Source organism: Diadema antillarum, unplaced genomic scaffold, assembly GCF_040938485.1.
Source record: "Diadema antillarum isolate AM-2024a unplaced genomic scaffold, OU_Dant_1.0 seq00000312_RagTag, whole genome shotgun sequence".
NCBI lineage: Eukaryota > Metazoa > Echinodermata > Echinoidea > Diadematoida > Diadematidae > Diadema > Diadema antillarum.
Window position 1 is genome coordinate 189702 of NW_027271332.1, and position 15261 is coordinate 204962.

At 38.9% G+C, this 15261-nt stretch overlaps 1 protein-coding gene across 2 annotated transcripts in view; it reads left to right on the top strand.

The window, feature by feature from the left end:
* Window positions 1-3404: 3404 nt before the first annotated feature.
* Window positions 3405-15261, top strand: part of LOC139730444 (transketolase-like protein 2) — a 30111-nt gene continuing 18254 nt past the window's right edge. The window contains exon 1 of one of the 2 annotated variants that reach the window (XM_071641283.1): window positions 3405-3627. In XM_071641283.1, the coding sequence (XP_071497384.1) occupies window positions 3518-3627 (110 nt within the window). In that variant the 5' untranslated portion in view covers window positions 3405-3517. Of the gene's footprint in view, window positions 3628-12219; window positions 12552-15261 lie in introns of those variants that run through there. The other variant, XM_071641284.1, reaches the window with a different exon arrangement.

The window sequence follows — 15261 nt, forward strand, 5'->3', positions numbered from 1 at the left end:
CAAAACAAACAAAGAAACAAAGAAACAAAAGGCAATGGTTCAAAGGGTATTATACAGCAGGGGGAGGGTTGGGTTCGAATACCTTAATTCCCTCCTCCCCACCGTTGGCGTGTGCGCTTGATATACCCCACCTTATGGTCATACTTTGACGGCAATAATCTCCTGATGGAACCTTTGAAAAGTCATAGGCTTTGTTGTGACTTAATTGTTATTCTTCTTCTTCTTGGAGGGGGGGGGGGGGGTGAACAGTATTTGTGTGTTGAAAAAGGATTCGGTGAATTGCGCACCAATTTAGGAATTCCGTTGTTTTTCTTTTGATTTGAATAGATAACCAGCGTGCCGTCTACTTTTTTTTTAATTGGAATTTCAAAACATTCCACCAAAAGTGTGCACCAGATCATCTAATTTCAACGATTCTTAATAGTAAATGAGAAGAAGCTCTCGCATGTGGGAGGTATTCTTCTCCCACATCCTGCCCCTGCTTGGTTGCTGCGATTAGATAAAAAATATTACATTGATTTCTTTTTTCATCATTTTGACTGAAATAATCAACGGATATTGACCTGCTTTTTTAACCGATAATTTTGTAAATATTCCACCAAAAATGTGCATCAGATTGTTTAATCTCAACTCTAAAAATTCAAAAGCTCCCTTTGTGAGGGAAAACAAGCCCCTAGATACCCCCCCCCCCCCCCCCCCCCGCTCGGTCGATATGTACGGTCCCTTAGAAATGCCACTAATGTCCCCATTCCATTGGCCCGTTGCATAAAACTTACCGTTGAATTTCAATGGTAACTACTGTCAAAATTAGGCGTCACAGCCAATCAGCATCAAAGATTGTAAAATTTACCGCTAATTTGAAGACTTACCGCTAGAAAGGAGCGGTAAGTCCAGCGGTAAAGGTTTTATGCAACAGGGCCCATGAGTAGCTTGTATATATACAGTTTGCTGTTTAATCATCGTAAAGTGTTCACGATCATATTTTTTTTTCTTTTTTTGCATGCACGGCAGTATCTAGATATCAATGCAATCTCGAACAAAATAACACCGTATAGAGAGAAAAAAATGAAATGAAGACATAATAACATGCAAACATTAGTGAACCTGATCTAAAAAGCAGTATTTGAAATAAATAAAGAAAAAGAATCGATTTCTCACTCAATTTGGACACACACCTGACCCTGTTATACTGTCCTCATAGAAAAGAATGTGAGAAGGATAGTGTTATGAGCAACAATCAATGATGTCAATATTAATGTAGGCCTATTCCCATCGGTTGTGATTTTGTTTGTTTGCTTTTTTTTTTGTCTACCGGGTCATGAAGGAGATATTCAGTCTAAGGAAATGCGCGTTATGTTTTCTATTTAGACTTATGAGAACAAAAGACAACGACAGATCTGTGGAATATTAATTGTATAAGGGTTGTCATCAATTGTATCTATAGGCTTACATTGTTGGATACTATACTAGTATACAATACTTCAATGTTGTACTTGGAACTTTCTCAAGAGTTATGATGGGAAAATGCATTTAGTGATCTGCACTACAGCAGGCTCCTCAAGTTATTTTGCAAGAAACTATTCCGAAAAAAACCCCAGAAAAAATAAAGCAAAGGGGAGCCGAGGCATTCAACATTCTTTAATAGCATGTTTAGTTTAATTCGGTATGCTATTGTTGCTGCATGATGTTATAGTGGTTTCAGTAAATTGTTGACATCGAGGAACTTAAGTTAGTTGAACATTTAAAACAAATCCTTACTTTTCATTCTTATTTTCTTTTTTGTCCTCCAAAATGTTCTTTCATTTTATCGTATTCTTCTTTCGAACAACTAATACAAACAGTAACTAAAACTATAACAACCAATTCTAATTTTCAGGCACATCATCATTCCGTTGTGAATATTTAGGCCCAACGCCTAATACCTACTTCAAGTTTTATACTTATGTCTTGTTTTCATTTAAAGAAAACCAATTCAAATTAAAAATTGATCAAAAATGGAGAAAAAATAACTAGTACGCTGCATTACATGGCCGCAATTTTGGAGATTTTGAATAGATACTGATGACAGTCCATAGCCTGTGATTGGCAAAAAGGTGCATGTTGTTCATGACTGTACTTGTGTATTGTATACTTTTCTGTCTTGTTGTAAAGCATGTGAACAATACAACTATTCATGATATGGTCAATAAAGACTGAAATAAAATAAAAAATGAAATTAATGCGTTTTTGACCGCGAGTTGTACTTCGTACTTCATCATGATCGAATGAACGGTTCGCGTCGCTGCTCTCCGTGAGCGCAAGATCCCCGATCTTGGATCTTGGACCTCCCAAACATCTCCTTTGGAGTTTTAACTGGAGGTTGTGTAGAGGGTGGACTTTCAGAGAAAGGATGAGAGGGAAGGGTCCTCAAACAGGGCATGTTTAAACTTAGGGGTCCTTTTGGGAAATAGTAGATGGAGCCAAGTTGTTCCATGCTTTTACAGTGCGTGGAAAAAAAAAGAAAACTTGTAGACATCAGATGAAGTTTGATCTATCACAAATTAGCTGCTTGGTATACGAACATGTCCCCTTCTTTCCCTTGTGAACGTGTTTCTAAGTATGTTATTGTATTGTATGTCCAGGTGGCCATGGAGGATCTTGTACAGGCATGTGAGTCGATGTACCTCTCGTCTGTCTTTCAGAGGGATCCAGTTTAATTTACTGAGAAGATGCGTCACACTACATCCCTCCCGTATGAACTGGTTACAAATCTTGCTGCCTGTCTTTGCACCTTTTCTAAAATTTGGATGTTTTTTACTGTATGTGGATCCCAGGATGCCGAAGCATATTCCAGATGTGGTCGGACCAAGGAAGTATACAATTTCTCCTTAACAGAGGGGGAGCAGTTATGAAAATTCCTCTTTGTGAAATTAAGAGTATTCATTGCTCTAGAAGAGGCATGTTGGGATTGTTTATTCCATCGGACATCTTTCTGGATGTAGATTCCTAAGTAGTGGATTTCTTCTTTCTCCCCCTTGACACCAAGTAAGCTATAATATGATCTTAGGTATAAATGCAAAAGGCTCTTGTGTTCAAAACAGAGCGAACTGATGAGTTTGCAAAGAATATCACTTTTTTATTTTCGAGTGGAACTATAAAATCTAAATACTAGTACATGTACTGTCTCTATGGATGGAAGTTAGTAGAAGAGAACTACTGTAATAGCATCTTGATTAAAGGCTAGCTAACCAGCTGCACGCATGGGCCACATGGTTTGCTGGTTGCTGCTGTTGCTGTATGTACAATGTACAATACATCTACGATGAACCTTACCTGTGTGCGCATTAAAGCATGCCATGCCATGAGATGACGATCCACACGATCGAGTGCCCTATTCGTTCGTCGTACTAGTGTAGCTAGCTGTGCGTTCTTTCACTTCCCAGGCTTCTCTCAGCAGCGGCAGTCTGACCTCTGTACCTCTTCTCACTAAATTTACCTCCGCTTTTAATAGGTTGCCACCTAAAATTATCAACTGAAAATGGCAGATCCATACCATCGTCCCGATAACAAGAAACTTCAAGCTCTCAAAGACATCGCCAATAAGCTGAGGATTCACAGCATTTCTTCGACAAGCGCTGCTGGCTCAGGGTAAGAGTAAGACAGTCTTGACTCTTAGTCTTGTGTTTGACCGAAAAATCAGTCCGTGTAACCGGTTAGACCTGTGGCTGTATTAGTAACGATTAGTGTAACTTTACTCCTATCTTGTCGGGGATATGTTGGCTTCACGGACAGGCTTCCTCCGTCTGTCTCCGGACATGCATGCAGGAGGAGGAAAATGTTAAAGTAGCAAAACTCCTCCTTACAGACGGATTTTCCCGTCTCGTGTCGTGCTCTCTTGCTCGAGAATCAACTACCAATCAAGATCAGAATATTGAGATGGACGAGAAATTTTAAATCAACTGTGACTAAGTCTTACTATTGACATTGTGCTTGATCTAACCTTCTAAGTTCTAACGTTAGAGCCTAGATTATTATTAAGGAATATTACAGAATGTCAAAAGTCTGTAAAAAGTCACGTAAAGCATTCCTGGTAATACTGAATGATATGTACACATTTGTAAATTTAGATCTTAAATGGGGTGTGCTGGAAGTGTGATGACATTTGCATTAGTGAGTAAGTGTTTTCTAGGTTCACTTTCTTTGTCAATTCCGCCGACGGCTAGTACCGGTATAACCTTTGAGCGCTTTTTCTGGAATCATCCCGCGACGTGACGTCACATCACATCACGCATCCAGCTCTTACAGACAGCGTGCAAGCCAAGTGCATGCTGTGAGATTTTCTGAGGGAGCTTGTGCACGCGGATACTGTATCCTCCGGTGCATGCGCAAGCTCGCTCCGAAAATCTCACAGCTTGTGCGCTGTCTGTATGTGCTGGCCTGGCCTTGATGCTTAATGTGATGTGACGTCGTGTCGCGGGATTCCAGAAAAAGCGCCCAAAGGTTAGTGGACGGCGAAATTGACGAAGAAAGTGAACCCGTCATACTTACAAAGTGATTAGTTTGCTGACAAACTAGAGTACCCGCCTACTCTATCAGTGTGGAATAGTAATTTGGAATGTATGCACAATACCAGGTTAGTACTGATTTTATTTTTCTCGTGACAAATTTTTGTAAAAAAGATGTCAGACTTCAGCTTCACAAGGCTGATTTGTGCCCGGAGAGGTGAGAGCCGCAGAAAAAAGCACTGAAAATATTTAGTCGGATCAGGCAGCTAGGTGCGGCAGTCTTGCATCGTCGGGGATATATATGTTCTGCGGAGACTGTGTCTGGTGCCATAAAAGTATAAAAATGCTGAAAGACTTCTCCGGACAGACAGATTTTTCTGTCTACGAGTAGATTTGCTATCAAGGTGACTATAAAGTCTGGGCATACAGACCGTTTTTTTTGCTATGGTGCACCAAAAGGAACCATGCATGGTTCTGTTAAGTTACAATTTCACTTCCCATCATATAATTGTGTTGTTAAATAAATCATCAACTGGTGATTTTGTTGCTCATGATTTTGACATGATAAAGTTTTGGGTGATTTTGTACTGAATTACTGATTATTATTTTTAAACAGAACCAGCTGCGGGGCGCCTTGCCCAAGCAGAACACATGCTTTATTGTGCGTATGCAAACCTCAAATACCCTCAACTTGATCTCCCAAGTTCATTAACCCTATCTGCCAAAAGATTAAAAAAATCCTTTAAATATTCATAAAAATTCCCAAATCACTAACAAAATTCAATCATCTGTTCCTTTAGTCATCAGTTTTTCCTGTAAGTTTAATCCAAATCTGTTCACAACTTTTTGAGTTATTTTGCACCCAGAGAGACAGACAAACAAATTCTGGCAAAAGCATAACCTCCTTGGCAGAGGTAAAAACAAAAATAACAACAACTGGTGAAACTTGATGAATGCTCTGAGTCAACTGTGAGACACTGACAATCATGCATAGAAATGAACTGCAGGTGGTGTAAGAGACCAGAAGTAAGCAACACTGTCGGAAGCTGGATTAGCCGGACCCTTCGGGCCGTGTCAACCAGTCAATAACAAGCTTTTGATTAACGCCCTCTATTGACTAGATAGTTATTACTGTTCATGCCTCGAATCAAAGAAATCTAGTTGTAGTGTGGGGATTGCATCACCTCCCGGACTTGACAGAAAGATTGGTCTGTATCTGGTCGTTGGGGATGTTTTCTGCGGAGACTGCATCTGGCTTCATAGAATCCCCTCTACAAAGACCGAAGGCAGTCCTTTGGGTTTCTGTAGGAGGATACTTCAGCACAGAAACAGATTCGCCAGTGATCAGTTCCACTGTATCACCAAAATGCATAGAAGTGCATCCTTTGGTTATCACCGTGCATGTTTAGCGTGTTTCAAATTTGCAGGAGGGATGCGCTAGCATAGAAACCAATTTACTCACGCTCTGTTATCACTTAGGAGTATAGAAATGCACACAGTGCATGGGCTTTACATTGGGTGTCTTTGGTTATCCCCATGTGTTGGGGTATTGATGCACTATTAGTGTGTCGATGAGCTGGTAGCTGTGTCCTTTTTCATAAAAAATTCACTCAAGTCTGTAATATTTCCAGCAGCTGGTGAGCACATTGTATGATCATGAAATGTTGATATTACTATAAGTTCAAATTAGACAATCTACATGTAGGACTGTGAATTACCTGTAGACACAATTGAGAAGGGTGAGGTACTGTACCTCACCCAATGCTCTACAGAGACAGTGGTTAAGAGTCCCCCCACAGTGACGTATTGGACTTGCTTCCGTCTGTCTACGGAGGAGAGCCGATAAAGTCAAAAAATGATAAAGACTCCTCCAGACAGACAGATTTTCTGTCTACCTATGGACATCAGTTTACTGTATACAATGTATTTCTGTGCTCTCACAAGCAAAGATGTCCCATGTTTTGTTGCTCACAGTAATGTTACTTTGTGTTATTCTTAAAAAAAAAAAATGTAGATTTTTCAACTATTGAAATTGTTGATTGTTTTGCTTTAATGTTTATCCTTGATGGGCAGCATAGTGGGTTGTCTAGATCCAAAGATGACATTTTGGCTGTTGTCCATACCTGCTCATGGACTGTAATGTTGCACTGGTCATTATAGTAAATAGCGCCCTCAGTTCTTGAGGGTTTGCTTGTATGATATAAAGCTGTTATGCAGTGTAAGTGTGTTGACTGCTGGTGAAATGGTAGCCCGACCAGACGCTGTTACGCTATGCGAAAACAGCGTCTGACGAGCGCGGCATGCAGCCTCAAAGTGAGGAACCTCAACACAACTACAAAACGTAGGAAAATGTATACTTTTCTCCTTTAAACAGAATACTTTACTCACGTTAAATGCATGTTTCTATTATAGAAGAATAGTTCGCCACACTGGGTCCATGGAGACCACTTGCGATAAGTCCGTGGAACAAATAAAATGACACTTTCTGGCGCAATTCCTGACCGTCGGGCTTCGTCGTTGCAGGATTCAAAATGGCGCCTTGACTTATGCGCATGCGTGACCGGATGTGCTCCAGAGCGAGCGCGTGTGCGTTGAAAGTGGCGTCTGCTACACAATAACCGTGGTATGGAGCTCAATGCTCCTCGCCCGACCAGACGCCAGCCGCCGCCAAGCCCAGTACAGTTTATAGCTGTATACTAGTAACCGTGCGTACGCTGCTTGAGTGTAGCAGCACGGTCGACAGCGCGACCTTTTGAAAGGGCATTCACATCACGTGACCACCCGATATCTAAACTTGGCCTGGCGTGAAAGATTGTGTATGGTGTGGACATGCTGGATATGATGATCAATTTCGGTAAGTTTCATTACGTACATTTGAATACTGATAGCATCAGATGTAGAGTAAATATTGAAGAGTATACTCGATGAGTTTGAGGTGACAAAAATGAACGTAAGTATCAAAAGTCGAAGCTATCGTGATACGATTACGTCGCTCTCCTAGTGGTTGGTGGTCGCGCTCGTACAGCCCTGTCGCGACGTACCATGTACAGCGACTGGGCTGTGTATAGTTAGTGAAATGGATGAGTTCCATGACTCATTGGTTGATTAAAAAATTTACTGTGTAGTAAAACAGGGTGCTACATAACTTTTCTTTTTACCACTTGCCAATGGAAAATCCCTTGTAAACTTGAAGACTTGATAAGACACAACCATTGAATAAACAGCACATGTTGATTCACGGACCTATCAAACACAATGGAGTATAAAGAACTTGATTTGATCAAGTGTTGGTGTTGCATGATACATACAGTGTATGGGCTTCTTCACGTACATTGTAAGTGCTGGAAAGTTGCTGAAATGAAATTAAGGTGCATTGCATCAGTAAACAGTCATTATCTTTTTTGTTTGACTTTATAGGTTTGGAAGAGGTAAAGTGAAAAAAATGGCTTCAAAAGTTTTAGCTTGCAAGCCTAATCCAGGCAAACATTTTTTTTTTTTTTAATACTCCAAAACACTTGCTGGACTTTGATTGTCACTTGCCCTGGGCAGTCAGACAACATGTAGCATCTGGTGATAAGAATCATCCCCATGCCCCTGTCATGTGTCTGATGCAAGTTTAACAAAGCTGGCAATCTTTGATTGGCCTTCTCATGAATGTTCACCCCAATCTACAGTATGTAACCTGCATACTAAGCGATGATTGTTCTATTTTATATTTGTTTTTGTTTTTTCCCCTTGTGCATGCAGAAGGAACATGTTTGCACTTCAAGTTGCATGGGTTACTGTCAATTGTACAATTCATGATTTGATTGTAAGACAATAAGTCTGGTTTAAAGTATAAAACAAGACCAAGACATCAGATTAAAGAAATGAACAAGAATGCAGAAGAAACACCCAACTTGGTGAGCTCCACAAACATCTGTACTTGCTCATCAACTTTTGTTGTGCTTGAAATTACACTAATTAGTGGAAAGATCCCTTTATATTGTGGCACTAATTTTATATGTTTGCAATGTTTGTTTTACTTTGGGCAGGTTGTTTGAGGAACATTTTTGAAAAGTTCATTCCAACAAGTAGTTTTGAGCACATCTTCAGTTGATAGAACTGAAATACCAGTATTCATACCAGTGTGACAACTTTTTATCAACTTCTTATTGTGTAAGTAGTGTGGATGAATTTCTACATGTCATTCCCAATTGTATCTACTGCATTAATCCTGGACCACTGAACCTATGAAGTGAATGACAAACAATCCAAATTCCTTACGGTTTGTTAACTATTGTTAAACAATTTTTCAAGCATATCGCCCCACCCCCCCCCCCCCCCCTCCTCCCAACACTTGATCCAAGTTGATGCTCCATGGTTCTGAATCTGAGCATGGGTAAAATTTGTGACTACTGTTGTACATGTCTGATGTACATGCTCCTTATGGTTGTGTATTAATGGAAAATCCTTCATAAAATCCATAAAAATTTCTGGATCACAACCAAAATTTAATCATCTGTTCCTTGTATAGTTTACAACCTTTCATGCAAGTTTCATCCAAATTCGTTTACAACTTTTTGAGTTACTGTTTTTTGCACACTGCCAAACAAACAAGCGGTAATGAAAGCATAACCTCCTCCCTTGGTGGAGGTAATAATATCATGACAGTACTAGTGTCTTTCAAACACATAAGTTTAAAGGGTGTGTACAGTTCTGGTCGGGGTGAGGATTTAGCTTTTAACGTTTTGCGAGATATTCAGAAACCACTCTATGAGATGTCAAAGAGCATACAATTTTAAGGGGTATCAAAAGTTTATTTAATGAAAATCGGTTTTGAAATGTCTGAGATATCCAAAAACAAGGTGAAACAAAGAGATCCTAATAAAGTTGGGGCATGTCGCCTTTTATTATTATCACTTTTGGGGATATCTCAGCCATTTGTAAACCAATTTTCATCAAATAAACGTTGAATCCTTCTTAAAATCACATGCTCTTTCATATTTCATAAGAGGTTTCTCATTATCTCACTTAGGAATGTTCAAAACATGAATCCCCACCTCAACCACTACTGTACAGTCCCTTTAAGGAGTAGAACCAACTATAGGCCTGTGCAAATATTCACCAGGATAGACAATTGGTTGCTCTTTTGTTTGGACCCTTGGTCAAGGTCAGAGTGTGAGACAGGACCCCACCACCTCAACTGACCACTGGTTGTGCTAACAGTACAAAGTGTGAACTTACCTGGGGATAGGATAATCTACAATGTAGTTGTGATTTGATATTTCTAGTCACACTGTTCAGTGCGTATAAGGTACATGTTAGATTTATAAATTTGTAGCTTGCTTTTAATAGAACTATTATTCTGAACACAGATGGGGGGGGGGGGGGGGGTTGAGCATGATTAACTGCATAATTTCATTCACATAGAAATTTTATTTGCATTAAGTATACTTCAATTTTGATACCTGAGAGATACACAATGTATATAATATACTTGTTGCTATGCAAGATGATAGTGTATTTGGGTCTGAACAAACACACTAGCTGATAGACTGAAGTTAAAACATTGAGTCTGGACTATGTATAGTGAGGTAGCAGTGATGCTCTTGCAAATGACAAAAATCTTTGACACCTGTGAGATTAACTTTATTTTCACAAATAAAGATAGATATACAATGTACTGTGAACACAGACTGCTAGAAAACCCATTGATGATGCTGTAGCATACATGTACATACTGTGTAATGTAGGTTTGTACAGTGAAGATAACATTCTGGATTAAATACATTTTGTAAATGCGACTGTGTCTGATGGTTTCCGTTGGAAGTTGGAATTTTTGAAAGTCATTTTAGGATATGAATTCTCCATATATTTTAGAGTTTTAAAAAAAAAGTTACACTGTTAACAAAGCATGTCTATATTTATTTTAATGAGAGTTTTTTCCTCGGTTTTCCTCGGGGAATCTATGCAGGTGCAGAAAACTGCCATTGATTTTCAGCTTGGTTGTTTGAGGACCAAGCTGTGATGTGCAGGAGTGGCAGCATGTTTGTCTGGAAGAAAATGCTTATAATTATTCCTCAGTTTGAAAGATAACAACAGAGGGATAAAAGTAGACAGTGGTCAACAGCTTTGATTTCCATGAGAGTTCTTTTGGCCAAGCTTTTTAACTTGGAGTGCACTGTGATTATGTGAATTGAGAATCTGCAGAAAAAGAACTCTTGTATGTGTGTTTGTTAGTAACTCTGAATTAGGCTGCGAGCTAATCACTTTGAATGGCTTAATAGCTCTTATCGAACCATCATGCTTTCTGGAAAGGGTTCATCCTTCAGATTTGTTAGACATTGCATGGTAGTTGGTACCAAATTCTTGTGACTACAATGACTGTATACACGTCATGGGTAGTGTAGGGTTGTAAATGTCAGAGAGAGGAGAGGAAAAAAAGTAAGCAAAGACAGAAGAAAGGACCACTACATTGCCCCTTTACTTGAATGCATTATGATTAATTTTAATGATGTTGTATTTTGAAACAGTTTTATTGAGGTTTTGTTTATTTTTTTATTTTTTTATCTCCTGTGACATGGCAGTGTGAAACATTGCCGACCTTAAAACTTTCAGAGCTGGTCACATGCAGACATATAGATGTACATAACATCAATCATCATCAAAGTTAAAGAATTGGTTCCAGTTTTTAACCTTCAAATTTCAGACTTCTAAGACCAAGAAATTATGAAACAAGTTACAACTGGATGCTGCATATTCGTGATCACCACAAAAAAGCTGGAACTATTAAAGCAACATCTATTGTGAAGTTAGTGAAGTTGAGTTGGAGCATGTGTCCTATGGTTACACTATTTGTGTCCTTAGATTTTTTTCTTCATTTATGTTGTATTTCAAATAGCTGAAAATCTTTTAATAACTTAATAACACAGTATATTATAATTACAATGGTGTTGACTTCCTTCTCTCCATCATGTAAAATGTAATTTTATTGTCAACAAACATACTTTTGATCTCAAAGGATATTCCTCACAGCTAGAATCCATACCAGGGAGAGTTACAAGGCAGGACATTTCAAAAATATTTTGCCACTAGCCCCAATTAGCTCTTGAGCAGGTGCCTTGCAATTCCAAGGCTTGACACTATCTTTTTCTTTTGGTGGCTCGACTATAAATTTTGGTGTTCCAATTGAGCCCCTAAAACACATCTTTTCTTAAAGAGTGGTGCGCCGACCTCCTACCCATATATTTTGGTGGTCCTGGGCCACCCTTAAGTTTTTTTGTGACTTGGTTCTTGTCTTCAGTAGTGTTCTTTCACATTACAATAATGATCTTTGTCATGTGCAATTAACTTTTATACATTTTAGAGTTTAAAAAAATGGAAGAAAACATTGCTTTTGCACAATTCAGTTGGCCTACAAGGATTGTACCTTTGAATTACAGTACTTTTAGCAAGACCCTTTCCTGCCTGGCCTGACAGGTGTAGCACAAAATGTAAATGAAGCCAGTCGCAAATTCTGAGGAACACTTGTGCGAGCCAACCATCCAATCCCCATATGAATGCACAATCCTGAGTTTACATAATGGAGAATGACAGGATAAAGCCTGGGCTGCTTTGTGGCAGGTTCACCGGTGCATGCAGGCAATCTGTGTCATTTCAGTCCAAGTCGCCGGTCCGAGAGAGGTGTGGCAGAAGTTTCCAGGTCTCACTGGTAGTCAGACGATTGGTAGCCAGACACTCGTTAGCGTATTAAGCTCCTGTGCTCTGTACTGTTAGGCCCGGATCTTTCTATCAAGTCTAGTTCCTGATTTCGGACCTGTGGACTCTTGGTACGGAGGTACTGTAACCAGCATATCTTTGACGTTTGTCTGCTGGTACGATCGGGAGCTCAAGAGTACCTCGTTGCTGCCACTCGATCACATGGTAGCTGTTTGGTGACTAAATTGGATTTCATTGACGTTAAAGGGAAACAACAATCATAAACATGGCGGCAGCACTAAATGATAAGAGGAAGCAGGCTCTGAAGGACATTGCCAATAAACTCAGAGTTCACAGCATTGTTTCTACTTCTGCAGCAAAGTCGGGGTGAGCAGAGAAAAAACCCACACACTTTTTATGCAAATTACCGTGTTTACCCTTCTTGTGGCAAATTATTTTCTGTTATAATAACTTTCACAATATGCATTGTACAAGGCATAAATGCGTTACTCTCGTTAATTACTAATTTCCATGTGATACCCTTTATAACTATTATAATATTACAATATATATCATAGGCCTAATCGGTAAACATGTGAAATATCAAATGCTTCATTGAATGCAATGCACATTTTTTTTTTTTCATATAAAGAGCCATTCTCGCCAAAATGCTACTTGACATAGCACTTGAATACACAAGTTTGCATTTTACCAGATTCCCAAGTGTACTTTCAAATGGAAGAGGGAATATGTGGTGATTTGCACTTTACAATTGATTCTGTGAGGGAAAGATTGAATACAAAGTTGTACAAGATTCATATTGCGTACAGTCCTGTATGTTACCAAGGAGCTTCATGTTACCCACAGACATACAAATTTGTACCAGCACACGTGTCACTAGTGCTTCTGTGTATTTCCAATGTGAGAGAGGGGATAATTTCCCTTCTCAAAATTGAATAGCGAACTATCGATAGACATAATATTTTGAACAAAGTGATTTTACACGCAATTGTACACACATTTCTTTGTGATAGAATTGCTACACAAATGAAACTTTTAGCAGTCATACTCAAAATGCATAGTGAATTGCTATACAATACCTGGAAAATGGTTCCCTGCGAGAGTCTGTATCACATGAAAAACCATAACCCTTATGAATTCAATTTCTGTAATTCATGTAAAAGTGATACCAGCATATGACCCAGGCTGTACAGTAAAGTAGACGCCATGTAAAGAATGCACTGCTTTCCACAGTGACTTGCGTATTTGTGGTTTTTCCTGTGTGGACCAACAATATGTTTACACATGACTTGGCAAAGATTATAGTCCCTTGCCTTGATTTGTATTAAGCTGAGATATTTGATTATTAAAATTCCACATGATTTTCAATGCAGTGTCAACATTTCATGTGTGAAGTGGTTTTGAGGACCGTGCTATCATAGTTATGGCAATGACTTGGCATTTCACTCAGTTATGAAGCTTTTATTTTTTTCAATTGAAGCACTGGGACAATGTTCATTTCTTCTAGTTTTGTTAGTCTTTTTCATGATTTTCATTCTTGATTTTCATGATTATTTTCATGATCTTAATTCTTTCTTAACTTGTTTTACAAGTATATGTGAGATATGATACTCTATAATGATGCCTTGCAGTGTAATACATGTAACTGCAGGCAGACTCCATTTTAAACCCTGAAAAGTATTCTATTTTAGCAGGTGATCGTAAAAGCTCAATTACATGTATCATATCTACAGCTATTAAAAACACTGGTCAATTCAGTGCGTATTTACGTCAATGTAGGGCAATTTGTCAATCAGTTGCAAGCTCATTCTTGGTCTTAGAGAGAAAATGCATTAATGAATGGATTTGATCTATAGTCAAATGACCTGCTTTAGCAGTCATTTTGAAAGAGAAGTATTTTATGCTGGGTGCAGATTGCGCAAGTGTAGTCTTGACAAGAAATTTTACAATCCACATCTAAATTTTAAGATACCAACACAAGATTTCTGCATTTCTAAAAATGATAGCATGTGTCTCACACAACCATATCCTTGTTTGTCATGTATGTTTTCAAGCATATTTTTTAGATTGTTTTGGACTTGCTTATCAAGCCCAGAGAGCAGTTACACAGACAATACATTATTGTAAAACTAGCCATTTATAGAGACAAATTTAGCCAGTCCCTCTCACAATAGGATTTTGTTTGTTTGTTTGTTTGTTTTAAATTTCCAAAGCCATATTGGGACAATGAGGAAAAACATACTTTTGTAATTCCTGACTCAGTCAGCAATTATATCACCTAGGTTTTAAATCATATTTTCAGTTTGTAGCACATGCTCAAAGGCATGCGGTGTCTGCTAATTGGGCAAATCAGCACTTGCATATTTTAGGAATACCCTGGCGACTCTCAGGTGCAGTGTACTGGTACCCAGGCTGCGCGACATTCCGTGCACAGTTTCCTTTCATTAGGATGAATTGTGCTGGTCGGTGCATTCCTGGAGAAGGAAATTGTGCATGGTCTAGAGCCATTGAGGTGTGTGAGCTGTGCCGTAGAACAGGAAATAACAGTAAAATTTCAGTGCGTTTCTCCAATAAGTGATGTAACTGGCATGCGTGTTCTGATTTTCAGGCATGCTGACCTTCAGGCGTTGTTGGGCCACTTTGTACTCAAATGTACTCTGACTGAATTTTCTGACTGATTTTACTGACATATGACTAGTGTATGCATACAGTTACATTGTACTGTACATACAATTGTATACAGCTGTAGCTGTGCAAGAGTTATCGGTTCTTTCATTGCATTAAATACATGCTTGCAGAACAATTTTATTCACCACTGTTCACACAAATTAAAAAAAAAACCCACAAACAAACAGACAAACTTTGTTCGGCAGCAAGCAAAAACACTTGCATCACCAAACTGCACAAGCCTAATAATTGTTCAGAGCATGACCATGGCATGCAAGTGTTCGCACTTTAGAGTGGCGAGTTGCATCATGAAATTGCACACACACACAAAATTTGAAAAAAACCTTTCGATTTTGTGCCTGCCACTCACACATACTACGCAAGGCAAATTAACACCATGGTTTAAAAA